Genomic DNA, 27,936 nt, shown 5'->3' with positions numbered 1-27,936 from the left:
GACTGTGCTAGTGATACAAGTGTGCATTAGGTGGGCAGCACTCTCAGAACAACATGTCATAAAATCCAGACTTCAAGCATTTTCCTGCTCTAAGATATGTAAATTATTAGAGTTAGTAAAGAGGAGCGACAATAGCCCAAGAAAATGAAAGATGTAGTGTTGTTTTTCAAGGCATATCAATACCGATGTGTTCTGAAATTTTAACTTTTTTTTTTCCCCTGTGATTTCCTGAAAATTGTTTTCACTTCCAAAGACATCCTTCCGTAATTTCTGAGAGCTGTCTGAATCATGCCATTTCCCATGACTCCAGCATATGTGGGTGAGTATATCCAGAGCAATGACAGAAAAACAGAATAATTTTCCCACATGGCAGACAGATAGTTCTGTTTTTCCAGAACAGCCCAAAATCAGCTTCCAAAAATACTTGGGAAACCACCTGGAGAGGGGGTACACTCCAGCTGGCTGTAGAGCCTCTTGGGCCAGAGGGTACTGAAGACCCCTCTGGTGTCTTCTTCCAGTTAAGTAAGGTAATAAATATATTTACATTGAGTCTTTGCCTGCATCTGAACCCAAAGCTAAGTCATTGTGCCTTTTGCAAATAGCACAGTGTACATAATGTTCTTCTTGTTGTTCTTTACAGAGATACTTCCACATGGGGGGCAGTTTCCTTGGTGTGCCACATGCTCTCTGGTACCAAAGCTTTACTGAAGCTAAAGGGAAATTGTTGTACACTTCTAGAAGGGGATGCCATAGCTAGAACCTTCACTTATTTAAAAGAAACTATGCATTAGTAGTTTTGCAAATCTTGACAAAATATGTACTTGTTAATAGTCCTGTTTTATTTTTAAAGGTTGTTGTCAACTATCCTTTTGCTATGAGTGATTGGTATTTTGGCCAAGAAAAAAGGAATGATTTTAGACTCTCTGAGAAGATGCCTGTAAGGCTTTATCACTTGGGAAATCAAATGTTGCTGTTGGAGCTGATCCTAGTTAAATGAATGAGGAAAACTAAATTCTTCCATGAGCATTTCCTATTAGCCTTATACCCTTTGCCAGCCAGAGTTTTGCTTGCCTACTGATTCCCTTCATTTTTTAAAATGTTCTGTAGAAGTCTTCCTGCATTTGATGCAGTTCACATTTTCTTCTTGTTCCCACACATGCAGAGAAAAATCAACTGTTTGACCAGTGCCAGTGGAAGGGCATCTGCTTCAGAGTTCACAGTGTGTCCAACCATTTACCAAGGAGGAACTTTCTTTTCTTCAGTAAGGAAACATCCATAGAGCTTGTCCTGTGGGGGATGAGGCTGTGGCATCTTTGGTGTGGGTGTCAGCAGCAGCAGCTGGTGCAGTTATCCCAGCCTGGTTTTAAGGCACCTGCAAGGGAATGGCTCTGGCACAAAGAAAGCAGACTGCAGCACTTTGGTTCCTGCTGGGAGGCATCACTGCCTGCTCAGACATCAACAAACTGGTTTCCATCCTCTTCTAGTGTGACTTGCTGCTGAAGGAAAGCCTCTTGTGCTCACATGTGACACAGGGAGGGAGGGGAGAGGGGCCAGGCTGGGCTGAGTGGGGTCTGCTCTGTGCTGTGCAGTTCAGGGGGGCCACAATTGCCATGTCCCACTCCATGGGAATCCATCCAAGCATCATGAACCTGAGGCCCCCTTGATGTCTGGCTTTATTGTTTTAATTACTATTTGTCAAGAAGTAAGACTTGTGAGTTTGATGAATACAGATGAGAGATTTGAAATATGATTTAACTAATGAACTTGGATGATTAGGCTGCAGTAAATAGAAACAGTCATCCCATAGGCAATTGCCTTAAGGTTACTCCAGAATTTCATTAGAACTGAGCAGCATTGTAACAAAATACAGATACTGCAAGTACTTTTATTTCCTTTTGCTCCTTCTGGATTCATTCAGCAGTTTTACCTGTTATTCCTGGTACCCTGTATAACCAGTTCAGCAGTCTGGCATGTTTGTCATGGATGTGCTTCCTAGCCTGGATACTTCATGGATCAGTATTTCACTTAGGCAATTTCATTTATGTTGCCAGCATCAAAGGATGTCATCGTGATTTTGTCTCTTGGCTGCAAGTACATTACAGAGAACCAAATGTTCTCTGATTACACTCAGTGAGGACTGGACAGACTTCCAAAAATATCTCTTAACATTGTATTGATGAGAGCATTGCAAAAATCAGAGGTACCCAGACTGTGGCTTATTTCACATTTTTAGTTCATTCTTCCCTAATCCTTGGAAAAGTTCCTTTTCCCCCTGGCATGTCACCTCCTTTATTTGCACTGATAATGTCCAGATACATAGTCCAGCTAATCTGGCAATTCTAGTCAGAGAGATACTCAAGTTCTGGGCAAACAGTGTTTCTGGCAGTTGAATGTATTTGCACAACAACTTCTTCTCCACCAGTAGATGGCATTCCCCAGGAATAAGCTGGAGCAAGGCTGCTTTCTGGATCTCCAGCCAGGAGATACAGGATATTTGCATGGCAAGCTGATAATAAGCACAGACTCACAATATTCTCCCCAGCATCTCTAAACATGCATTTTATCTGTACAAGAACTCACTGGGCCTAGTGGATACTGAAAGTTCATTTAAATCCCGACCATAAATTTTTCCATTGAGGGTAATTACACAACCTGCAACTTCATTCTCAAGAATTCCCTGTACTGCAAATCCTTGGAGACTAGGAGGGTGTTCTGGGGAAGTTACATTTCATTCTGGGGAGGTAATCATGATATGATTGCTTTGCTTTCATGCTCTTTTCCCAGCAAAGCTTTCTGTGGGAGACAGGATTTAAGTGCCTGAGCCTGATCTGGTTTGGATGTTCCTATATTAGCCCTTGGTTTTCAAAATCTCAGCCTTGATCATAACCAGAGCCAGCTGATGAATTCTTGCATCAAAGGGAAACATAATTAGGGCTTTGCTATTCAGAGTAACTCCATCCAGCGGGACAATGTAAGATTAAATAATAAATGAACATCAATTCTGAAAACACTTATTCATAAGTGACTAAATGGAGATACCTGATGTGTTGGAGGAAGGGATATCAGAAGAGAGATCAAAGAGAGTGTCAGAATTAGCCATTGGTGTTGGAAGGCAGGGCACAGACCTGGCCTGATGTCAGACCATTCAAAGCTGAAAAGGCAGCAAGTTTGAGTTACACAGGTGAAATTTGGTTATACTGCAGTGTGGCTGAGGCTCATGTTTCCTTCTGGAAGGATGTGGCAGAGGTACAAGCATTTAGCCCTCTCTTCATTCATGTCTTCAGGATGGAAGCTGAAAGACTGAGGAGAAAACTGAGCTTGAGTTCCCCAGATCTCCAGAGGTGCTGCAGTGACAGCTATTGCAGGGAGAGTGGGGGAAGAGGGAATTGCAGCCTGGTTATTTGGACACCTGCTTTGGGTTTTGATGAATAACCCCTGGCCTATTTTTTTATTCCCCTGGAGAGTGCTCTAATTGTAGAATTCCAGCATATACACATCCCTTGCAAAGAAGACTTTGCCATCTAAAATTGAGAAAAGCAGTAATTAAAATCTGTTTCTTTGAGAGTTTCCTTTTGACCAGCTTTTGTGGCTTCCCTCTCAGTGTGCTGAATATTTGTGGACCTTTTATTAAAATGCCACACACACCCAAAGCATCTCACTCTGTGTAGTGGTGAGAATATCACATGGGAGAGAAGCATCTGAGAGACATCAGAGTACATAGGAGGTGTTAAAACATAAATGTGGCTGTACAGTTTCTCAGTATAAGCAGCCTTGTCTTGAGGGGAAAAAATACAAATTTCTGAAAGGGTGCTATTCAACAGAGCTACGAGCTGGTATTTATGGAAACTTAAAAACTACTCTGGAGAGAGAGCTGAGGAATGGCAGGATAATTAGCATTAAATACCTCTTAATGACAAACATTCGAGCTGACTGTCTCACAGGAGACTTGCAAACTTTGAAAGAAATGCCTGATCATAAGGATACTCTTCCAGTGCCAGAAGAGCAGAGAAGTCTGTAATTTAGCAGCCCACAAAGGGTTCTCTGAAGCCATGGGCTGGCTGTGTGGGAGGATGGCACTTAGGGAGGAGATAAAGATCACATCAGAGGTGAAGCCTGGCAAACTCAGCTCATGAAATGTATAATATAGGAAGGCTCAGTTCACAGTGTGCTGTGCACCAGAGACTGGCACAGGGTGACAATTAGAGAATGAACTGTCAGATCATGAAGGCTTCATTAACAGATGGTAACTGACAGCAGAATAATAGGGGACTTTAATGGGTAATAACATTTCTTCTAGGTACATCTGTAATGATAGAAATGCCCTTTTCTTGCTAATACCAGGACCTGGTAATTATCATCAGGGGGATTGTCTTGCCCTCAGATTTGCACTGTATTTTAGAGTCATTGAACCACCCTTCAATGCCACTCTAGGGCTGGGAATTTCATCCTCTCTTTTATCTTCCTTCAGCTGTTAATATTAACACTTTGATTTAACTTGTGATTTCATGAATACTTCCTTTCATGTTCCAAGTGACCTCATCTGGTTTATGAAAAAAATTAATGTTTTCTCCCTAAGCATTTCCAAAAAGTTTTGACCTTTCAATCAAGAAATTTAAGTATTTCAATGTGTGTGTATTTATTATGTCTGACTCATAAAAAAATAGCTTCTGACATTGTTCTGCATTTTTGTAGCTTTCAAATTATCACCTCAGCAACCTGTGTACACTGTCTATGAGTCAAACCCAGATTTCAGTGGAATATTTGTTTGGTCCTGACCATGAAATATTTAAGAGATGGTCAGAAGAAGAAAGTGATTTGGGATTTATAGAAATCAATAAGACTCTTCTGCATTTTTTTCACACAGCTTCACCTCCCAGTCTAAATTTTCAGTGAATTACATGTCTTTTAATTTGTTGCTCTGCAGGGGTATTGGTGTAAATGACTAAATTCCACTGAGATGATACAGTAGGTGCCTCCCAGGGTTAATCAAGACACCAGCATTTGGGGTCTGTGCTTCCCAAAGTCTACCCAGAGTGACCTTGGCTTTGAACACTGCAACCTGAATTTACAGGTGCCTGAAGTTACTGGCAGTACTCACCCATCCATGTCTGTCCGATGGGACACAGTGTAGATCCATCAAATTAATTTTTCATCTTGCTTGTAAGAAGGATGATAAAAAATCTGCTGTATTAAAATTTGATACTCGTCCTTTGATGATGAGTTCAGTTTTATTATTTGTACAAAGAATGTAATTGAAATGGAGTGGAAACACAGGTGCTGCATTTCTAGCTATGTGGTGAGCTTGTCATCTCATCATAGAGATTAATGAGTTTTCTTCCACCAGATCAACCTTCAGATTTTCTCTGATCCAGCAATAGCTTTATTTATTCCATGGGCAGGGTGAAGAATTTTTGTGAAAATATCAAGGTGAAAAGGGTCTAACATTTCTCAGCTACTCAGAGGTGTTACAGCCTACACTGATCATGGCTGATCCATGCTGGTTTTTATGAGAGGTGACACTATGGTAAATGAGAAAATATGTTACAATTGCTAATGACAGATGTTATTGGCATTTTTCTCTTCATCACCTGTGTAGGTTTTCAAGGGCTCCTTACAGTTAGAATCAAGCTCTGATGCATCTGCTCAGGCTGTGACCACCCTTTGGGGTCCAGCCTTAATGGCAACACTTAAACAATGTGAGGTTATTGGCTAAGAAGGAAAAAGCTCCCATTGCCTTCCTATGAAATTCATCAACATCTCTGGAAGTTGCCTGTGTGTCTCTTCTGCACCCTTTGGTTTGTTGGGTTTTGTTGGGTTTTTTTCCCTGCTAGAATTCTCTAGTCATCATGCAGAGGTTGTGGCTGCACAGGAACTTTTCATAGAAGCAGAGATGTACAATGGATGGGATTCTTGGCAATCATCAGTGGTAGAAAACCAACCAGAAGGTGCCATCTTAAAATATTTTTCTAAAGAGTAATCTGTGACATGAAACTAAGAAAAATAAGGGTGGTTTTGTTCCCTATGGTCATAGTCTTTGCTTTAACTAACTCTCACAATTTGATATGCTGATAGCAGCTTCATTTTCGTGTTCAAAATGTCACAGACTTTGCTCCTAAGCCAGTGTCAGGAGGGATGCTCCCTGAACAGCCTGTGTTTTCCTCAGCTGCAGAGGCAGCAGAATAGCACATTCATCACCACATCCTGAGCAGTCTCCACTCCTGTCCCAGTTTGCTAACAAGGCTACCTAAAACCAGCAGAGCTGCTTCCTGCTTTAAATGAAGCAGCTGACTTTTCCAGATGCTGCTTTCTGTGGGCTCTGTGTCTCCATCTGCTTTGGTTGCAACAAAACCTTCCTGTTTTGAAGGATCTGCTGCTATTCCCAGATGACCTTATCTGACCAGGATCCCTCTTAAAAACCAACAAACTATGCAAAGAAATAATTTGGGCAAGGTTTCCTGTTTCTGAGCTGATATTTGCACTTTTCAATTCTGTTATACTTGAAGTTCATGGCTCTGCAGTAACTGTTAAGGGTGTTAAGCCTGCAACAAGAGCCATGCTGAGTCATGCCTGTATAACAGATCAAAGTTACAAGGTGCCTATATAGCTTGAGTTATAAGATATCTATGTAACCTGATTTCAATATAACCTAAATCATGAGTTTTTATATATCTGTATAATCTGATACCTATCTAACCTGAATCATACATAGCTTTTTATACCTATGCAAGCAGATAGAAATAACTTTTTATACAATGTAATGGCTAGTATATTGTTAACTAGTTGCTTAATGCTAAATAGACAAAAAAGAAGAAAAAACTCACCAGGTACCCACCTGCTTTAGAGATAGATAGGTATGGTACTAATGAAAAAATGGCAAGTGCAAAGCCAATTAGCCACAAAACACTCACCACTGGCACTGCAATAAACAAATACCTGCTCTGTAGACATTGGTCTATGGGGATTTATTTCCTGCCTACCTTTTGGGCATCAGGAGGGAGATGCCTTGGAAGAGAGCAGTGGGGCCAGGCTGCCTTCTTACTTTAGAATAAGATATGATATGATATGATATGATATGATATGATATGATATGATACTGCTACTGTTTTGGTCTTTCAGCCCCAATTTTTATGCTTTATCCTTGAGTTTTGTCCTGGCTATGCAAGTTTCTGGAGGACTTGTTGGTGTCCATGCAGTACAACAGCTCAATGTAAGTGGCATTGTAGTGTGATTCACACTGAAAATAACAGCCTTGGTCCTGGCCTTTTTTTAAGAGCTCCTGGTTTTTATCATTCCCAAGTATATATCAATTCTGGCAAGGACAGAATTGACAAGTTGTTTTTACCAGGCTAACTGGACAAGTGATGAGTAAAGTAACTCCTCTCAATCTTTCCAGTGAAATATCTGGGACATTTCATTTTGATCTATTATAAAATTTGAAAAGCCAGGCCATGTGTTGGTATTAGCAGAGTTCTAGAAAGAGCAATGTTTGATTAATTCAAGGATGGATATAGAGGCATATAGAAGGTAAATGTATATAAATATGGGATATTCCATTTGGGACCAGGTTTGTTTGATACAGTTAGAGAAAACCACTTGCTGTTATCTTCCTGTTATCAGTAGCCAAGCTCTGAACAAAACATTGGCTCTCCCAGCCCCTCTCAGCCTTATCTTCTCAGAGGTGAAAGATCTGCCTCAGTACCAGTGTTAACTCCTGGACAGCAACACTTTTTGTGATGGGGGTACTGAGGACTGTGCCACTTCTTGGCAGCTTTGGAGAGGAGTCTGTGTGCTGCCTTGTCAGAAGCAGCATCTCTCACTGGGCACATTTGTTAGAAGCATATTGATGATATATTCCTGTGAAGGCTTTTCAAGGCTTTTCAGGTCATCAGCTGTGTTTCAGTGCCTGCTCCCTCCTCCAGGCTGCAGCAGGAGCTGGTGTGTCACACAGGGAGCTGTGCTGGGGATGTACTGCTGCCACTGCCAACGTGAGAACCTCACATTTTTGTACTTGGAAGGGAATTAATGGATAGAAGGAATCTGGCATGAAAAAGTCAGTGACAGGCACGTGCCAGGGGTGTGGTTACAAGTGCTGCAGAATGCTTGATACCAAGAGAAGGATGTTAGTAAAAGATGCTTTTTATGGACAAGATTTGGAATGCTGGAGTTTTACCTGTCTAGCAGGAGGCTGCATATTTAGTGAGTCACAGCTGAGATAGGAGACAGGCATTTGACTTTGTTCAAAGTCAGTCAGCCCTTATTTGTCAGCATGTCAAGGACACACAAGAACTAGTTTTCATCCCCTGGGAATACCACACTGCCAGGCACTTCCCACCCAGCTGGGCACATCCATCTTCCCTGTGCCACCAGCTGCTGGAACAGGGGCTGAGTACACCACAGCAGGACTGCCTGGGAGCTGGGGGAATTAGGCCACCCTCTACTGCCTGTGCTTTAATGCAGCTTTAATTGGGTTTTTATTGCTTGCTTCCAGCAAGCTTTGTTCCAGCCAGAGGTGGGGCCACTGATGTTTGGAATCACTGGGTCCCATATTCTATTGTTTTATAAACCACAGGCCTTAGAATGTACCCAGTACCTGCTTTACTGAGCAGAAAACCTGTATTTTGTCTGAAACACATTTTTTTCTTGAAAGGCCTTCAACATATTTTTTAAATTCCCAAGTATCTTCAGAATTGTGTTAGAACAAGAATTGGCTTTACCATTTAAGTGTGTATGTAGTTATGGGTTGTCTCATTATTGGATCATGCAGTAGGATCATTGTGATTATGCACAAATTGCTAAGCAGATTGCAGAAAACCCAGTCAACACCAGAAAAGCAAACCCACAATTGCAGTGTAGTCTGCATTCTCTCTTGTGGCTCCTCCTGCCCAGGCTGGAGTGTGTGTGTGTCTTCACTGCTCTGGTGGCACTGACACAGCTCCAACCTCCCAAATGCCATCTGCTCAAAAACCCCCTCACAACTGTTTGTCAGAAATCACTTCAGGCTAATTCATCTCTTTTCTGACACACTTTAGTAGCTAATTTTTAAGACCTAAATCCGTCATTACTACACATTAGTTGTCAAGATAACAACACAGCTGTCCTCTGGAAAAAAGAACCTAAAGTACTTGAACTATCACAAAAATATAGGAGAATTGCCTTTAAATGGCCATGTTCAAAATTTTAACTGAGATAAAAGGAAGTGTAGATCAAAACAACATATCCCATCTCCAGCAGCTGCATTCTGTTGCATCATTAGTAAATTTAATTTTGTTTTGTTTACAGTGAATGAAGAGGTGCAATGATCAGGCAAAATCACTAGTGCAAGTGATTTTCATTCTCTTCAATCATGCCTTCTTCCTGACATAATTGTGCCTAACAATTTGTTGCATTCTGCATCTGGTGTTATCATCATTTCATCTTTACATTTAATGACTGCATCTTAGCTATTCTTTCAAAGATGTGGTCAGCAGCTCTGGAGGGGCAGGAAGTTGAGGAGTCAGTAATGCCAGTGAGAATTTTGAGAGTAATGAGGCAAAAACCAGCATTCACTCTGTTATACAGTGTAAATGCCTGATGTATGAATCTCACAGCATTAGTCATAAAGCTGAAGCCTGTTTACAGTTTCTGGTTTTGCCCAAAGCCTCTATTTATTCCCATCAATTCTTAATTTCAATTTTAACATCTGTTGGAAAAATCTGCCTGCCTATTGTTTCTCTCCAAACAAAGAGAACATTTTGTTGTGGGCTGTGTTCCTATTGTACTCTGCAGTCAGTTCAGGAACACCTTGCAGGAGCCTTGTTTTATGCCTCTGGTGCTCCTGATGACTTTGAGACATCTCAGAAAGAGTTTCCTGGCTCTTTCAAGGCCTTTTCCCAAAGATAGGAGTATCTGAGGAAGGGCCCTTCCCAGTCCCAAGGGGGCATGATCAATAGTTTCTGTTGCAGGTGAGTCTTAGTCAAGCACTCTGTATGAACTTGAATTTCCATTATTGTGTAGAGTCCTATGTAAATCAGTGTCTAGATTGAAAGTTCCCTCAGGTGAGAGCATGGCTGTGGTGCAGATATGTCTCAATATGTGTAAAATAATGGAAAGGAAAAAGTGGAAAAATTAATCCCCCACCTATCTTAGATCAGTTCTCAGCTGCACCCAGTTCTACTGAAGCATTCTCACAGAATGGGTAAGGTTGGAAGGGACCACTGGAGGTCATTAATCCAATCTCCCTGCTCAAAGCAGGTCTTCTAGAATGTTCCTTTGTCTGCTCTTCAGTGGATCTTGAAAACAGAACTGCAGTATCCTCTTCAATGAGCAAAAGGGCTAAAATCTCTTTTACCACCTCCTTGATAGGAGGACACAAGAATTTTGGAAGCAGTAAAGGTAATTGCAAGAGAAGAATGGTCTATTAACATGAAAATTCAAATGCAGTTACTGGGGTTTTTATATATAAAGTGGCTGTTAGAACAATCCTAAAGCCATCCAGTATCTTCCTGAAGAAGCCAATATTGAGAAGATTCTGAAAAGAATTGAGAACAGGTTTGAAAAATTCAATTGCTTTTCTGGTAAGAATCAATGCATTTAAGTTTACAATGGTTTAAGTTTATACTGCTACAAAAGAAAATTTTAAAGACCGAAGAGATTCCTGTCAAAAACCACCACTTATCTAACCCAGTCTGTAATAAGCCAACTAATTAACAGCAATCTACAGTTATGTGACACCATTCATCCCCTGCCATAAAAGTGGTTTGCAATGCATTACTGAAATATGTGCAGTAAAGAATATTATCTGCATTTTACAGTGCAGAAATGGAGGCTTAGAAAGACTCCAGTGATTGCCATGGCAACAAAGAAGATGTGTGCCAAAATAAGAAAGGTATAAGGAATGTTAGACTGTCTTATGTGGTGGTCTCCTTCTACATTTCTTTTGTGCATCCTTGTTTCTTTCCCATGGCTGTCACATCTCTGCTGGCTTGGCTCAGCTGCTTATTCCCCACATTTCATAGACATTTTCTGATTTGCAAGCCTTATATTAGCTAACGATTTTTTTTCGTTGCATGTAATAAAATAATTTGTTGTAGTTTAAGGTTGCCTTGTACTAAGACATGGTTGGGAAGTTTCTATTTTAAGACATTTTAAAGCACAAATAGTTTCTACTCTCAAATGAGATATGTATATGTCCATAAAAGAGAATTAGTACCATCAGCAAATTAGAATGAAGTTTTTTTTTTTAATTTTGGATTAGGACACTGGCTAAAACACTCCACTATTTTTCTTCAAGCTTTTAACTCTGGATCACATTTTCAACTGGCATGAGCAGACATTGCTCCAGGAAGATCAGTGGCACAATGAAGGTCTGGTTGAGAGTGACCCAGTGAGTTTGTTATCACATGTACTCCTGCAGATGTGTGGGTTTTCACAAGCCCACATATGGAAGGCAGGGATATCCTGGCCCTGTTGGCTGCATGCTCTTACCTGGAACAACTGCAGCCACCAGAGCTGCACTGTGGAGAGCTGAGGCTCCTCTTACCCAGTGGGGTGTGTTAGCACCAGGCTTTGAGCCATCCCTGATGCCTTTGTGCCACCTGCATTGGAACTACTGTGATCTGTGATATGTCTGGGGACACCCAGATGAGCCAAATCCCACTTGTGGGGTTTGTTTTACTGTTGTGTTTCTTCAGTTAAAATTACTGAAATACCAAAATACAATTAATTATCTTTTAGTAGTAAGACACTAGTTCCTCTCTGCATTTCCTTAGGTTTCTGTAGCTGCACTTGTGTTAATTTCTGTAAAGCAATTAATGACCTTCTGTGATTTTCAAACTCTATTTGCTATGTCAAGTTTTGAAGTATTCCAGATTTCAAAAGACAGAGTTCTGCATATGAGCACCCCTCACTGTTTTAGTATTTCAAGGGAAACAGCAGGTGAAAAAAATCTTTTTTGGGGCCTAAGATAAGGCTGAGGGTTTTAGAAACATCTCAGTGATCCATCTCATTCACAGGAGCAGCAGCAGTGAGATTTCATTCAAAAGTGTGAGGGCTGAGAGCAGAGAGTGAGGAAAAGCACTTTCCCTTCCTTCTCTCAAACTCAGGAGTGTCATTGTTCCTTGTGAAATACTGCCAGTCCTCTGGACTTCACACAGACCTGCTCAGTCTTACACAGGGGAAAAAAAAGCTTGGGAAAGAGTGCAAAAAGAATAGCTGAGGTAAAAGGAAAGTGTGCTGTGCAGAAGGAGACTGTGAGTTACCAAATGAGGTTCAGGAAAGCACTAATTGATGCTCAATAATAAATTGGATGGATAAACATTGTAGGGAGAAAAATAGCTGAGTTCAGGAAAATAACTGATGGTCTGCACTCTGCATGCACGTGCAAGCTGGACAGTGGAAGGTCTCCAACAACAAGAGCACTGCTTCTATTTCCAACATGAGGGGAAGGAAACCAACTGCAGAGGAGTTTTTTGACCAAATGGAGCTCAGGATGTCCATGACACTTGCAGCAGCAGTCACTGGCTCTGGAAATCAATGACCAGGGCTGTGTTTCTTTGAAGAAAAACAGCTCTTTACAAGGATTGGGGGAAATTAACCAAACAGTGTGTAAGTCTCATATAATGGAACACAACCTGCCCCCAGCTATTTTGCAAACAAAACAAATAGGGGTAAATGAGTTGTCCTGATCTCAACACTGTGCCAATGTTTCACCTTGGTGAGGAAGAACTGATCTTCCCACTGTAAGCCCTGAGGAGTCCCTGAATTCATTGTACCTATTTAGGGGAAAAATAATCAAAACATCTAAATATGGGAACCTCCATAGCCATAACCTTATGGTTATATAGTTATCTACAAACACCCCTAAGTCTTTCTCCCCAGGAATAGTCTCAGTCCATTCTCTGCCCAGCCTGTATCTGTGCAGAACCTTGCACTTGGCTTCGTTCAGATGCATGAGGTTGGCCAAGAGGCCCCTTTCAACCTGTGAAAATCCCACTGGATGGCATCCCTTCGCTCCACTGAAGTACTTCATACGTGCTAAAGACACTTTATTTACAAACACACTCTGCTCTGAAAGCCTGACCTTGCCAATGAGATTCTGAGAGGGATTCAGATGTTTAACTGTAATTTTGTAACTAATTGTGATAGATGGCAACTATATGTGTATGTTTAAACACCCATGTCCGGTATAATGGTTAAATTCTGACAACATTCAACAGAAACCTCTTGGTGACTAAACTGTGAAAAACACCAATCACTTGTTTTTAAAATTTTAAAAATTAATAGTAATAAAATGGTTATAAAAATAGTAATACAATTAGAGTAATAATAATTTGGACAAATTGAATTCGGACAATATGAGACAATAGAGACAAAGAGTTACGGACGTCCGGGTAACTTTTTCTGGGCAGCACGAGCCCGAACAAGGACACCCGTTAACAAAGGATTAACCCTAAAAAACAACAGCCTGTTGAATATTCATACACTTCATACATGATGCATAAATTCCATTCAAACACAGGATTCTGTCTGGTCATCATCAACTTCTTCCTCTGAATCCTAACAGCGCCTTCGAGGCGGGAAGAAGTTTGTTTCTTCTGATAAGAGGGCAAGAAATTCTTTTTCTCTGAAAGATTTAGGTGTCCTGTGGCTGCTATTTCGCTGCAAGTCCTTTCTTTAAAAAATCTATCTTACATAGCATAGTTTCTATTTTAACATTTTTTTATAACTCAAAACTGTGTTTAACACACTATACACACCAATACAGCATTGGTGTTTGGGAAAGGGGCACGGTGCTGCTGCTGCTGTGGAACAGCATTGGTGTGTGGGAGCGGGCACGGAGCGGTTCCATCGCCTGTCGGAAATCCACGGCAGCCCTCTCGTGGCCGCCGCTGTTCCGGAGCTATTGCTTTGGCTTTAATCGCCGCCGGCCCTTACTGTCACAGCTGGGAACACGCCGAGTGGCCCCGGGAGCAGCGCTGGGGCATGACACAGGCCGGTGTGTCACGTCCTGATCAGGTGCTTGCTGTGTACGAACCGGCCAGGGCTGGAAGCAAAGCGGGGCGGCCCGGCGCTCCAGAGAATTCCATTCTGTTATTTGTGGGCGCTGATTGTTGGGTGCTTTTACATTTTTCGCGGCTCGGCCGCTCCTCTCCGGGCTCTGTGTATCCGCTCTCGGCAGGGATGGCAGCTTGCCCGGCCGCCAGGCTGAGTGTGGAACGCCCGTTGCCGGCCGGGCCGGGGCGGTTCGTGGGTTCGGCTGTGCCGGACGGGGGAGGTTCCGGAGCGAGCCCCGCCAGCGCGGGACCAGCGGCGGCTGCGGAGGGCCCCGCGCGCCAACGGCCGCCGCTGCCGACAGCCAATCAGAGCGGGGCGCTGCCTGCCGACGGCCAATCAGAGCGGGGCGCTGCCGGCGCGAGCCAATGAGGGCGCGGCGCTGGCGCCGGCAGTTGCCCGGGCGGTTTGAAGCCGAGCGGACGGAATGGCGGAGCCGCGGCCGCCGGGACCGCAGGGGGACGGCCTGGACTCGCCGGCTGCCGGCGCCGCTCCTGGTCCCGCTCCTGGCCCCGGTCCCGTCCCGCGGGAGCGCCCCGAGCAGGCCGAGGGTACGGGCTGTGTGTGCCTGCGGGCAGGGAGGGTGCGGGGAGCCGGCAGGGCAGGGCAGCCGGCGCCCCGCGCTCGGGCAGTGCCCTAGGGATGCAGCGGCGTGGAGGGGACAGGAGGGGCGGCCGCTCAGGCCATTCTACCCGGGCTGCTCCGCCGCGGTTCGGATCCCCCGCGGGCCGCGCCCCGGGCAGGGTAACGCCCGCTTGGCCGGACGGCCCTCGCACCGGCCGGACCCGCGGCCGCACCCCGGCTCGGGCCGTGGGCACCGCGCTGGAAACGAGGGCTCTGGAAATCAGCCCTACAAATCAACTCTAAAGTGTGGCGGAGTTTTTTTCCTGTTAATGGTGAAGTTCTGGTGTGTTTCTCAGTGCCTACCACGGCGCTGCAATGGGCGGCCCGGAACGTGTGTGGGTTTGAAACTCTTCCCCAAGGGTAAGTTAAGGAGTGCTGTAGAAGGCAGGTTCAGGATAGAGCTTGGGCTGAGCAGATCTTTGGGAACAGAGGAGTGAGTGAGTGGTGGTGTGACAGTTTGTGGGGTTTGCTTTACTGCCGCTCCTCTTCCCAGACCGGCAACGGGAAGATGCCGAGAGTGACTGGAGTGCTGACTCCTGGAGTGACTATGGCAGTCGCGGCAAGCCGGGGACTACCCTGGGAAGGACTGTGCCAGACGGGAACGTGCTTTTCCCGGATATTTTTCACACCGATCATCTTTTGTTTTATGAGCGATTCAGCGCTTACCAGGATTATATCTTGGGTAAGTAATTTTTTCATACAAAAGTAAGGTAGTGCTAGTTTTCTTGTAGTAACTTCAAACAATTCAGTTTAAATGAAGTCAATTGTGTATATTAAGCTGTGAGATGCCTTTAATAATGGGGGCTGGAAAACATATAGAAAACATCCTGCCTGCTTATGCTGTAACCTCAGCTGCTCTAACTGGTGGACCAGGAGGCAGTAATTTTGATATAAGTAAATAAAATAAAATGAGAATGATGGAAAGGCAGGACTGTAAGTAAGTAGTGGATGCTGTGCCTTGTTTTAGCTGGTCTTCCTAAAATTTTTTTTGTGTATTGTAAATCTGTTTTAGATAAAGCACATATTATGTGTTTAATACCATTGTATTATCATCTATTTAGTACTGTTCTGTTATCGCGACCATAACAGAATGAAGTCCAACTTTAGAGGTGGTAGAGGAGCATTTCAATTGTGTTGACTTCCATTTTCCAGTGATCTGGAGGAGTTTCCTTCCATTCCTTGCATAAATGTCGTGTCTTGAATTTCTTGTAGTGGATTGCAGAGCCTCTGAGGCGAAGCGGTTCATAGCTGAGTACCTGGAGAAGGTTCTGGAGCCCTCAGGCTGGCAGGCCATCTGGCGCACCAACGTCTTCGACGTGCTCGTCAGGGTGAGTGTGCTGCTGCTCAGGCATTTGTCTCCACTTTACATAACTTACCTCCCTAACAGACTTCTCAAAGTCTCTCAATGTCCAGGTCTTGGATGTTCAAACTTGCAGTTCCATCACATGGTTGAGGAGGGAAAACCTTTGTGGCCCCTCAGCTCTTTTCTGCCCAATTAGTGACAAAATGGCTTTCACTGGCCCTGTCTCTTTGGGTTGTTTGTATCCTATGGGCACTTCGAAAAATGACCCTCAAAGGAGTCACAAAGGGCTGTGAAGTATGGATTTGAGGTTGAGGATATTGCTTTTGGCATTTTTTAAAAACAGCAACAGAAAAAAAGTAAAAGGGATTGGGAAAAGCAACTTACTGGCCTTGTTATGAGCATTATGAGGAGTTTGAATGAGATTTTGGATATGGAAAATGCTCTCTAGCTGTGGAGTTGTGAGAAGCTTAACTCTGTGTTATCACTTCAGCTGAGGAGATGGCCTTGGCTGTCAGGTGCCATTTGTGTTGGTTGTGTGGGGTCAATGGGGCCCAGCATGGCCCTGACTGAGGCACACCACGTTCTCCTCCCTGAGCTGGCTCTGCAGTTCTGAGGGATTTCGGAGCTGTTTGTTCCCACAGGTGGTGAATGTGAATTTCCCAGCCCTGAAGGCAGTTGTGCAGCTCAGTGAGCCGTTCCTGTGCGAGTCCCAGGACAGCAGCTTCACCCTGGAGTGCATGCAGGAGCTCCTGGAGCTGAAGGAACATCAGATCCTGCTGCAGGAGCTGTTTGTTGTTTATGATGAGTCAGGAGAGTTTGACCAGACAGCCCTAGCCATAGAGCATGTCAGGTAGGACAATTGCACCCTGCTGCTACCCAGTGGGTTCTGTCCTGAATTCTTGGGCCATGCTGGCAGCCCCACAAGCCAAGCTTTCCAAAGTCAGTCTGGTGACTGGTGCTCTGAGGAGACTGCTTTCCCTCTCTTTTTGGCCCCAGAGTTCTTTGGACTGTATCACCTGTAGATTGATACACTGTTCTTTCTCTTCATTAACATTTTTCTGGATTTTTCTCTTTTTCTTGTCCCATTCTTCTTTCTGCATTTTGCCTCTTCCCCTAAATTTGCTCTTTATTCTTTAGGTGTCTCTTCACATATTCTGTTTTTTCTGCTTTATCATCTGTCTCTTTTCTACCTCCTTTTCTTTCAAGCACTACATGCTGTTTGAAACCTCTCTACAAATAGGCTGTGGGACTGGACAAAAAAGCTAAAATAGGAGGAATTACCTACATTGTCAGAAAAAAAGCTTAGCTGAAGGGTGATTGGCCAAAACCAAACAGCCAGAAAGCCTCAGAATCTGAAGAGTGTCAGTCTTGCTTTTCAAAACCTGGTTTTAGCTGTTCACTCCCTTTTGAGGAAGTAGAACACAGGTTATTATGAATTTTGAGCTTAGACACACAAAGTAAAACTCTTTCTGCAGGTAAGCAGCAAGCACGAAGGATGACTGTGTGTGTCCTGAGCAGCCTAAGGGACAGTAATATGAATTTCTAGAGGGAGGTGAATTCTCAGCTTGGTTACAGTGTGTTTCCAGTGCTGCTGACTCTGCTCTCTTGTGTGATTTAACACTTTGCTTCCCAAGGTTCTTCTACCGCTGTATCTGGAGGACCTGGGACGAGGAGGAGGAGGATGAGTTTGATTACTTTGTGAGATGTGTTGAGCCCCGACTGAGACTGTGAGTGCTACACATTGGCTGTTCTTAGGGCAGAACCACTGGAAGTGTCATGGCAATAGGGACTCACAATTAGGTGTAAAAAGCCCCTGTTGACTTGTAAGCCAAAGCAGGTTTGTTTTAACAGCATTCACTGCCTGCTGGTCAAAATCTTGTATGGAAAGAGATCACAACTGAGGCTGCCACTTGATTTCTGAGCCTTGGTGTTCCATCAGGTGGTGCCCCAAACCCAGCAATAGTCATCCTCACACTCATATGAGTTTAATCCTAATAAAAGCTGGCATGGGATGCTCCACTTTTACCTCTGGGCATAAAATAAAAACCACAACAGAGCTGAATGTAAACAAAAGTTTGTAAATTGATAATTCTCCAGGAGGAATGTGTGTGAATCCTTCTCAGTTATTCTAATAAAGGCTTAGATATTACCTTTTAAATTGTTACTTTTTTTAATGGCTGTGCTTATGCCTTTTTTTTAGGGTGAGTTTCTGATAGTAGACAATCTCTCAAGGTGGGTGGGCAGCTGTTTAGAAAGTAAAATGTTTGTATCTGTTGAGATTTTTTCTGATTTTGCTGCTTCAAATAAAATGGAGCAGTGTTGATGTAGACTGCAGAGAACCTTGTCTCAAGTAACTGATGCAGAACCCCTCAGGTTCTGTCCAGTCTCACGTTTGGTCTGTGGGGATTGTGCATGTGCCCTGTGCTGACCCCTTGCTCTGAACTGCAGGCACTATGACATCCTGGAGCACCGGGTGCCTTCTGGGCTGGTAGCTGATTACCAGTACTTGTTATCTCAATGTGAAGAGCTCTATGAGAAGTTTTTAAATGTGAGGAACAGCATATCAAGCAATGATTCAGACTCAGAAGCAGAAAACGTTTCCATGGTGGAAGGACTAAAATTGTATGACCAAGTGATGCACATAAAACAGAGGCTAAAACTGATTGAGAATCCTCTGCTGAGGTAACTGGTGGGGTTGTGCAGGGAGGAGGCTCCTAAGGGGAGTCACAGAACTCAGAGGAGGTGGGGACTGAAGGAAGAGCTGTTGGCTCTGTTACTTTTGTTGCAGGTATGTGTTTGGTTACCAAAAATATGGCAGCCTCCAGGCTAAAGGACTGAGATCAACGGGTGCCAAGGTCATTCATGTTGTGCCCTGGAACATGAACGCAAATCTGCTCCAGCTGTTGACAAGAGACAAACTTTGCCCAGAATCTTGTGGAGCCTTAGAAATACAGGTGCAGTAGCAGGAATTGTCTGTCTGCTAATAGTTTTTCCTCTCAAGAAGCAATGTGGAAGGATAAGTTAATTTACCATGTGCAAGATACTACATTTGCAAGATACTACAGTGGTGGGATTGTTTTGTCAGTTCAAAAAAAAACCACTGTCATTTAAACAATAAGTAGGAAAATTGTGTGATTCAAATAATTTCTTTTAATTCATTTGTGCCTGTTGGGTATACAAGCAGCTTCCTGTGTGTAGGAAATGAGATGAACCTCTAATAACTCTACAATGAAACACTGTAAGGCATGACACTTGAAGTTGGTTTTGAAATGCCCATGTCTCTTGATGCTGCTGATAATGATCTAGGGTTTGAGGGAGGAAGCATAGTTTTCTTGCTTTGGTACTGTGTAGGAAATACATTTATTTTAGAAGCAGCCATGTTTAGTTTTCGTGAATTCATACAAGACTTGCTACTTCAGCAGTTAAGAAGAGGCTGAATTCCTTGGACCCAAATGAAATGATTTGCTATATTCTGATCATTCATGAATTACTGATTGCCAGAATAGAGCTGTGGGGAACATCCTGGAGTAACTTTTAGGCTATAAATCTGATTTTCTGACTTGGCAACTGAAAAAGTGCTCTTATTATGCTTACCCTGGAATTTGCTGGGAAGCAATAAATGTGTGGTTTTTATTTACTATTTGTCATACTTCAGCATGGAATCCCTCAGTAATGTTTGTTAAGGATATCACCCTACCCTCTTTATCAAAGAACAGGATCATATGGGCACTATTTACCACTGTGGTATTTGAACTCTGTCTGGGGGTGACTCGTACCAGGAGCAAACACAGGAGTATTCAGACTAGCTCTGATCTACTTGCTGAATTGTTTGGGTTTTATTTTCTTTACCTTTTGTCATCTATTTCTTCATGGCAAATTCATGGCAAATCACTTAGGCACAATTGAAGTGTTGGCCTAGAACCAAGGCCATTGTGAAGATTGGCTTTGGGGTGCTTGTGCTCTTTTATTTGGGTGTGCCCCAGTTTTCTCCTGGGGGAACGGATGTGACACAAACATCAAAGTCATGTGTTAAGGCTGGTTTTGTCTGCAGAGGGCTACAATTCTTGAATTCAAAGTAGAAATTTTGTATTATTAATGCCTTTGAAAGGGTTTCTTTAAAGCAAAAGCAGCAACATTCATTTGAAGCAAGCTCTCCAGGCATAAATGCATCCCTTTTTACACATTCTTTGGGAGCTGATTGTATTTTCTTTGTCTTTTGCAGTTCCACCGTGATCCGCTAGCAGCTGTAAATGCCTGCTATGAAGGAGACAGAGTCATCATCTGTCCTGGCCATTATTTTGTGGATGGCATGTTCTCCATTGCTGATTCAATAGAGCTGGAAGGTAGCAGGTTTGCTAGTCTAAAGGTCCTTAAACAAGTAAATGGAATGTCTTAAACTGGCTCTGTGTAAGGATTTCCTCTTTGCAGAGTTTGCCAGGAGCTTTTTTCTTCAAAGTATTCCTGTTTCTGCTGTAGACCTGTGCCTAATGCAGGGTGGAGTGAACTGTTTAATTAGCTGTAGTGCAGATAAACGGCAGATTTTGCTGATTAATAGCAAATTCATAATTTCCTTTTTGTCTGCATAAATGGTGATTATATAGGTAATACAGAGGATTCAACAGAAACCTAAGGCACTTGATGGTTGTAATAGTGGAAACAGAGAAGAAATTCTGAGAGGCTTCTACTAACTTAGGAGTACTTGAGAAATGTCCTTGTTCTTCTCTGAGTGTCTGAATGTGCCTCAGGGCAGCCTGAGCCCCCGTGCTGGTGCAGCCCAGGGAGTGCAGGGGGCAGGGGCCAGGATGTGCAGTGAGGATTTACTGATCCTTGCTGGGACCAGGGGCAGCCAGCCTGGCTCTGCAGTGGCTGAAGCACATGGGTGGAGGAGGCAGCTTTTGATTAACACATTTTTTTCCACAGAAACAGAAACAACAGACGTGATTTTAGGATTTTTCTTGCAAAATATTTGTGTTTTAAATGCTTCTGCTTTGCCTAGGATATGTTGCTGTCTCTCCCTCACCATTCTTGATTTCTCAGTGTATCCCTTTGCTTTAGGCAGGCACACACTGTTGCAGTGCTACAGTGTGTTTATCACTGGAGCTTCTGCAGCTGTTCAGATACTTATTTAGTTGCATTTTTATCTTGTCAAAGCTTCTTAATGAGAAGAAGGCTGAGGGTTTAATTTCCTGCTGTTCTGGACTTTATTTTTCTTGCCCTTCTTGTTTATGAGTCATTTTCTTTCTTACCCATCTCCTGTGTGTGTTTGATTTATGCAGACACACATTGTGATAACCAGTGCACCTGCAGGACAAGGGACATGGATAAAGTGCTTTATTTATCTCAAGAATGACATTGTTCTGAAATTGTGCGTGGTGCTATTTATTGCTTTTCTAGCTTTGAGGAAACTGAAATACAAATGGTGCATAGCACACATTAAAGGATGAGCTACTCTATTTTAAGAAGCAAGGCATATAAATATGTATTTTTAGTACAAATCATGCTCTGAATAAGAAGTACTTGTCAGGTATTTAATCTTCTTATAAGGACTCCTGTTAGATAGGGTATTATACCAGTAGGAGCAGGCAGGAACATTTGAAGTAGGAGCATCAAGACAAACTCTGCTGGCACTAATCTGAGCAGCTGGCTGCTTTGGTGGCTTTTTTGGGATGGAGGGGTGACTCATGAAAGATATGTCATTTTGCTTAGTAGAAGCTTCTATTTTTTCCCAGCTACTGTAAAGTCAGTACTGAGGTTAAAAGTATGAAAATTAGTAAATCAGGGATAAATAAAACCTTACAGGAACTAAATAAGGTTAAAGCAGTAGCAGCTGCAGGAAGTGATGAAGATAACTTCCATGCCAGACAAGAAGGTCTGCAGAGGCACCTGAGAGCTTCCCTTCTGCTCGTGCCAAGGTTGTGCCATGGCTGGGACCTGCAGCATCAGCTGTGCTCAGTGGCAGTGGGTGACAGTGGCCTTTGGCTGCTCTGGAGCAGGGTCAGGCAGGGGCACAGCCCTGCTGGGCAGTGAGCAGCACTGGGCAGCAGGTGGATCTTCATTCTGGAGCTGCTGCTTCAGAGGTGAGGTGTGAGGCAAGCTAAGGGCACTGCTAGAAAACTGCAGGCACTCTGCAGGACAGTCATTCCTAAAACTCCTGCTTTGGTTAGTAACCTCTTTCTGTAGTGGTGAGAAGTTAAACTTTTGCCATCCTGTGGTGCTCTCTTTTTACACGCTGGAACTGCCCCGTGCCACCTCCTCTTCAGGGGTGACCATAAATCAGTAGCAGTGGGAACAGATTTCTAGGTAATATCATGTGTTGAAGTATCAATTACTTAACTTTGCATTCAATGGCCTGTCTTTAAAACTTTCTGCCAACTCTTGTTCAAAGCTTTTTATTTTCATTTTGTTTTTAACCTTTCTACTTGCATGTGGCACTGTTTATTTATTTATGTACTTGGTTAGAAGCTGGCATCCTGCTCGGGCACTTCTTATCTGTGTGTGCTTTCAGAAAATGATAGGGCTCGTGCTGCTGTAATGGATGTGGCATTATTGCTTTCCTTATCATGATTCTTGTCAGTGACAAGCAATAAAAGCTTTACATGCTCATAAATTTTCCTGTAAGTGCTTAAATGCTGACAACTGCGGATGGTTTAGTAAATCAATGTTGGCATGTGCTTGTGAAAGCTGCTTTTTAAACTGAATTAATCTGGAAGCCTGTGCAACACAGGAGCACTGAATTTTCCCCCAAATTCTATGTAAATAGGGAAGCTGAATGAAGCATGCTAACAATCTCAAGCCCTTTGCACTTTTTTTCCCCCGTGTTGTGGTGTGACTGCTTTTTCCCTCTGTGTTCTTGGGAACCTCTACCTGCTGTAGTGAACTTCTGTCCTTTGAGAGCAGACTGGAGATGCCAGTGTGTCCTCAATTCCTGCATCCCTCCTGCTCTGTTGGTAACTTTTGGGAGTGAGGACTTTGGCCTTGGCAAATGTGAGCTCAGTTACCCATTTGTTCAACTTTCTCAGATACCTTTGCATTTTGTTGTGTGCCATTCAAGTAAGGTAACTTTTGAGTTTAGTTTGGAGTCCCTGCACCTTGGCACACAGGGGATGTAAGGTGTAGCCTGGCCACTTGTTGAAAATCCTATTCGAGGCATTAAAACATCAAGCTTTAAACTTCTGTCATTGATTTAAATGTCTGTTGTGTTCTGAGCACCTCATTGTCACCAGATGTTCTCTGAGCTTGTGTCTCTCACCTCTGCCCTTAGGCTATGGCCTGCCAGATGATGTCGTGATAGAAAAACAGGGGAAGGGAGACAACTTCTTTGACTGTACAGGAGCCAATATAAAGATCTCCAATCTGAAGTTAGTGCAGCATGATGCTGTGGAGGGGATTTTAAGTAAGTGTAAAAGTATCTTGACCTTTTTGTGACTCTTTCATAATTAAAGCTGGGGCCCAGTGTTGTCAAGAGGAGCCCTGCAGGTATACATATCAAGTCTTCCCCCGTTTTTTTAAATTGCTTATGATGTGGAAATCAAAATACCTTCTGTTTGTACTTTGTGTTGTGGCTCTTATGCTTTATTCTTCTACTGGGATAAGATCATTAACTTGGTCATGGTTCTGCATGGTGCTGAGTGCAGCACAGCCTGTGTCAGGCTGCCTGGAAATGGAAACAATTCTGCTTTGCACAGAGGAGCCCCCATGGCAATGTTCAGCTGTAGCTGACCCCAGCCAGTGCTCCAGTGAGGAGCAGCACATGCTGTAGCACACTTTGTTTCCAGCACCTTCAAGCTGACACTCAACTGAGTTGTATCCAAGGAGTTTATGGGCTGTGGCCTTGTCTTTGCAGAAGATGCTAACTAATATTTCTCCTCAACAGACAGACATTTGGGTTTAAAACATATTAAAATGTTTATTAACACTTGTATGCTTGTATTTAATATCTTTTGAATCCAAAAGTCTCTTAGGAATGTAATGAAAAGAATTATTGCTGTCATAATTAAAAAAGTCAACCTGTAAGACAGATCTCCAACCAGTGCTCCCTTGTAGCAGTGTCCCTGCTTAGACCAGAAAAGCAGCATGAGTTCAAACCACACATGAGCAAATCAGTGAATTGAACCTGAAGTGGATAAAACTAAAATATCACACTGCAAAGCTGCTGCAAGGCTGTCTGTCTGTAGGAGGGGTTTGTCTTTGCAGAACTGGTTCATTCAGCAGTAATTGTTTCTGTGTATGTAGATGTCCATCATGGGAAAACAGCACTGGAGAATTGTGTGTTACAGTGTGAAACCACTGGAATAACAGTGAGGACATCAGCTGAGCTACTGATGAGAAACTCAGATCTCTATGGGGCAAAGGTACACACTCATTCTGAACTTTGGCTTATTTCCTAATTTAAAATAAAGGTTTATCTCTGGAAATAGTGCAGTCAGTCACAGGGTGGCCTGTGTTGCTCTGGAGAGAACCTTTACAAATTCATTTTGGACAGCTACATGTTACTGAATCAAGACTGGTCTCAGGGGTCTTGTAGCCTCTTATCAAATCTAGTGAAATGTCTCAGGCTGATTTGTGTGTGATGATAGCAAAGTGATGCAGTAACAGGGGACATCTGTGAAATAATCATTGCTGCATGGCTGGTGCATGTCCTGCAGTGCTTCTGTAGTGATTCTCTGGTCTCTCTGCCCATAGCTAGATTTCTCATTTCTGTTTCTGCAAGTGAAATGCCCTTTTTGGACACCTTTGATTCTTACAGAAGGATGATGAACACAAAAATGGACTCTGATACTCTTTGGGTATGATGGAGCTTGAGGTATTGAGAGGGATCACTAAAGCACAAGCACAAGCTCTTCAGCAGGCCTTCATGGTCTGGTGCCCCGTGCTGTGGGGCCTCAGCCTTGAGTACTGCTGCTTGAGATGGGAACAAAGCTGTGAAGCTGGAGGGGTAATACAGATTTGCATTGTGCAAACTGGTAGCTGAACACAAAGATGTGCCATGGAGTGGTCAAGTTCAATGGAAAATGTGCCTAAACTCCTTGTGAACTGCTACCAGCTGTGTCTTGCAGGGTAAAAATGTGCCTAAACTCCTTGTGAACTGCTACCAGCTGTGTCTTGTAGGGTAAAAATGTGCCTAAACTCCTTGTGAACTGCTACCAGCTGTGTCTTGCAGGGTAAAAATGTGCCTAAACTCCTTGTGAACTGCTACCAGCTGTGTCTTGCAGGGTAAAAATGTGCCTAAACTCCTTGTGAACTGCTACCAGCTGTGTCTTGCAGGGTAAAAATGTGCCTAAACTCCTTGTGAACTGCTACCAACTGTGTCTTGTAGGGTGCTGGTGTGGAGATCTATCCAGGAAGTGCGTGCACCCTGCTGCACAATGGGATCCACCACTGCAAGGAGGGAATACTGGTCAAGGTTAGTCCCAGTCACATGGTGCTGGTTTGCCAAAAGCTAATTAATCACTGCTGCAATTAGTGCCAGTAGGTTTGGGTTGGTTCAGACCCTGCTGTGCTATGCTGGAACTCTCAGCTGTCACACATGATGCTTGCCTTGCACTTGCCTTGATCCTTGCTGGATGAACCAGTTCTGCAAAGACAAACCCCTCCTCCAGACAGACAGCTTTGCAGCAGCTTTGCAGTATGATATTTTCATTTTTATCCATTCCAGCAATTCCCTGGTTTTACTTCTTATCTGCCAGAAGGAGAAAACGCCTTTCACAATGTCTCCTGTGTAGGCAAATAATCCTGCTCTAGCTGATACAGAGAACCGATTCTACCTAAAACAAGAAGATTTTTGTGTCCCTGTTGCTGGACATGATGTGTTACGTTTCTCTTTTTTTCTGTAGAACTTCTTGGATGAAGTTTATGAGGCTCCCAGGATAACCATGGTTAACAATATGATCCACAATAACGAAGGGTATGGTGTGGTCCTGGTTAGACCAGCAATGCCCTCTGAAATGAAGGATGCTTCAGCACAGGAAACAGAAGGTACTTTTCTTTCCTGAGAAGAAACTCCTGAAACTACTAAGTCTAGGTTTTTGGATTGCATGCTTCATATACTCAGGTTTTTGGATTGCATACTTGATAACTTTGAAATTTGCGGCTGTCATGAAGTACCAAAGAGTGGGATGAGTTGACAATGTTATGATTGAAGAAAATTAATTCCAGGATTTTTTAATGGTGTGGCTGCTTTGCATGACTGTTGATGACATTCTGTTTCCTGCCTTAGGGTGTACACAACCTACCCAGGCAGGTGATGAGACAGCCTGTGCAGAGGGCTCCAGGCAAGAACAACCTGGCTGTGTAACTGATGAGTTGGAGCTTTATAAGCGAGCTGAGACTTCTGAACAAGCTGAAAACAACTCTGAAATTGCAAATGTACTTGGGGCTACTTCTGCAAAGAAGAAACAGATACACAGGAAAAGACTGAGTGAACTGGGATTTACAGAAGCTGATGACAACTTAATGTCACAGGAAATGTTTGTTTCTGTTGATGGCAATCAGTTCAAATGGAATGGGAAGGGAAGTTTTGGTATCTTTTTTTTCTGACTATCATGATTCCTGCTGCCATTGCAGTAGGACTTGTACAGTTATTAGTTAGGTCACATGCCAAGAGTTGTATTATGGTGTTATGCTTTTATTACCCAAGTGTAATCCCTATTAAAGGACTGGGGCTGAAAACTCACTTGGTTCTTCTGTCCATCTTCTCCACACCTTAAATCTCCTGGGTGAGCTGCCTTTGTGATGCACATGTAGTACTTCTTTCCCTTGCATTTCATTTTAAGCCTGGCTGAGCTCTAGACAATGTCTTGTCTCTGTTTTTAAAGTCAGCTTTATCACCAAAGGGTCAGGTTGGAGAGCTCACAGTGTGTCATCTGGTCTTACCTCTCTGCTCCAGCAGGGCCATCCCAGAGCTCATGGCCTAGGATTGTGTCCAGGATTGTTGTGGAATGTCCCCAGTGAGGGAGACCCACACTCTCTGTGGGCAGCCTGTTCAGTGCTCGGTCACTGCACGGGAAAGTTCTTCCTCATGTTCAGGTGGAACTTCCGGGCATCAGTTCCTGCCTGTTCCTCCTGTTCTGTTGCTGAGAGCCTGGTCTGTGCTCTGACACCTCCCTTTGGACACTGACAGACAGAGATGGGGTTCCTTCTCAGTCTCTTCTCGAGGCTGAGCAGCCCCAGCTCCCTCAGCCTTCCCTCACCAGAGATGCTCCTGTCCCTTCACCATCTGTGTCACCCCCAGCTGCTCCAGGAGCTCCCTGTCTCTGTGGTACTGGGGACCCAGAGCTGGGCACAGCACTGAGTGCTCCTCACCAGGGCTGAGTAGAGGGGCAGGGTCACCTCCCTGACCTGCCCAGTGCTCCTCTCAAAGCCCCCCAGGATCCCCCTGGCCTTGCCTGCAGGCACACAGTTTGTGTGGGATGATGGGGAGTTGGGCTGGCCCAGCCTCATCCCCAATGAGCTGCAGCTGTGAGCAGCAGGTGAGCAGCACTGACAGCAATGAGCCATGGAGTGCCCAGGGGCACTGAGCAACACCAAAGGGAGCAGAGGGCACACAGGGGCAGGGCATGAACAGTGAGGGGCACACAGGGGCAGGGCATGAACCATGAGGGGCACACAGGTGCAATGGATGAAGAGTGAGGGGCACTCAGGGGCAATGGATGAAGAGTGAGGGGCACACAAGTGCAATGGATGAAGAGTGAGGGGCACACAAGTGCAATGGATGAAGAGTGAGGGGCACTCAGGTGCAATGGATGAAGAGTGAGGGGCACACAAGTGCAATGGATGAAGAGTGAGGGGCACTCAGGTGCAATGCATGAACCATGAGGGGCACTCAGGTGCAATGCATTAACAGTGAGTGGCACACAGGTGCAATGCATTAACAGTGAGGGGCACACAGGTGCAGTGCATTAACAGTGAGGGGCACTCAGGTGCAATGCATGAACCATGAGGGGCACACAGGGGCAGGGCATGGACAGTGAGGGGCACACAAG

The 27,936-nt window shown here is 43.9% G+C and overlaps 1 protein-coding gene across 2 annotated transcripts; it reads left to right on the top strand.

Annotated features, from left to right (window-relative positions):
* The first annotated feature begins 251 nt into the window (after positions 1 to 251).
* Positions 252 to 26,621, top strand: SHCBP1 (SHC binding and spindle associated 1). 2 transcript variants are annotated; one of them, XM_071440317.1, is made up of 13 exons: positions 252 to 319; positions 15,146 to 15,334; positions 15,865 to 15,980; positions 16,597 to 16,805; positions 17,590 to 17,682; positions 18,404 to 18,637; positions 18,744 to 18,909; positions 20,178 to 20,298; positions 23,217 to 23,348; positions 24,188 to 24,306; positions 25,272 to 25,358; positions 25,789 to 25,930; positions 26,172 to 26,621. In XM_071440317.1, the coding sequence occupies exons 1-13, from the start codon at positions 289 to 291 to the stop codon at positions 26,489 to 26,491; spliced, it is 1,959 nt and encodes a 652-aa protein (XP_071296418.1). In that variant the 5' UTR covers positions 252 to 288; the 3' UTR covers positions 26,492 to 26,621. The 2 variants fall into 2 exon arrangements, with proteins under 2 accessions (XP_071296418.1, XP_071296417.1); XM_071440316.1 differs by lacking the exon at positions 252 to 319 and adding an exon at positions 14,370 to 14,579.
* Positions 26,622 to 27,936: the final 1,315 nt, after the last annotated feature.

Source organism: Agelaius tricolor, unplaced genomic scaffold (assembly GCF_023055355.1).
Source record: "Agelaius tricolor isolate 1412-34295 unplaced genomic scaffold, bAgeTri1.0.p SCAF_15, whole genome shotgun sequence".
NCBI lineage: Eukaryota > Metazoa > Chordata > Aves > Passeriformes > Icteridae > Agelaius > Agelaius tricolor.
Note: the sequence above shows the minus strand (reverse complement) of the source record. Positions and strands in the feature narration are given on the sequence as shown.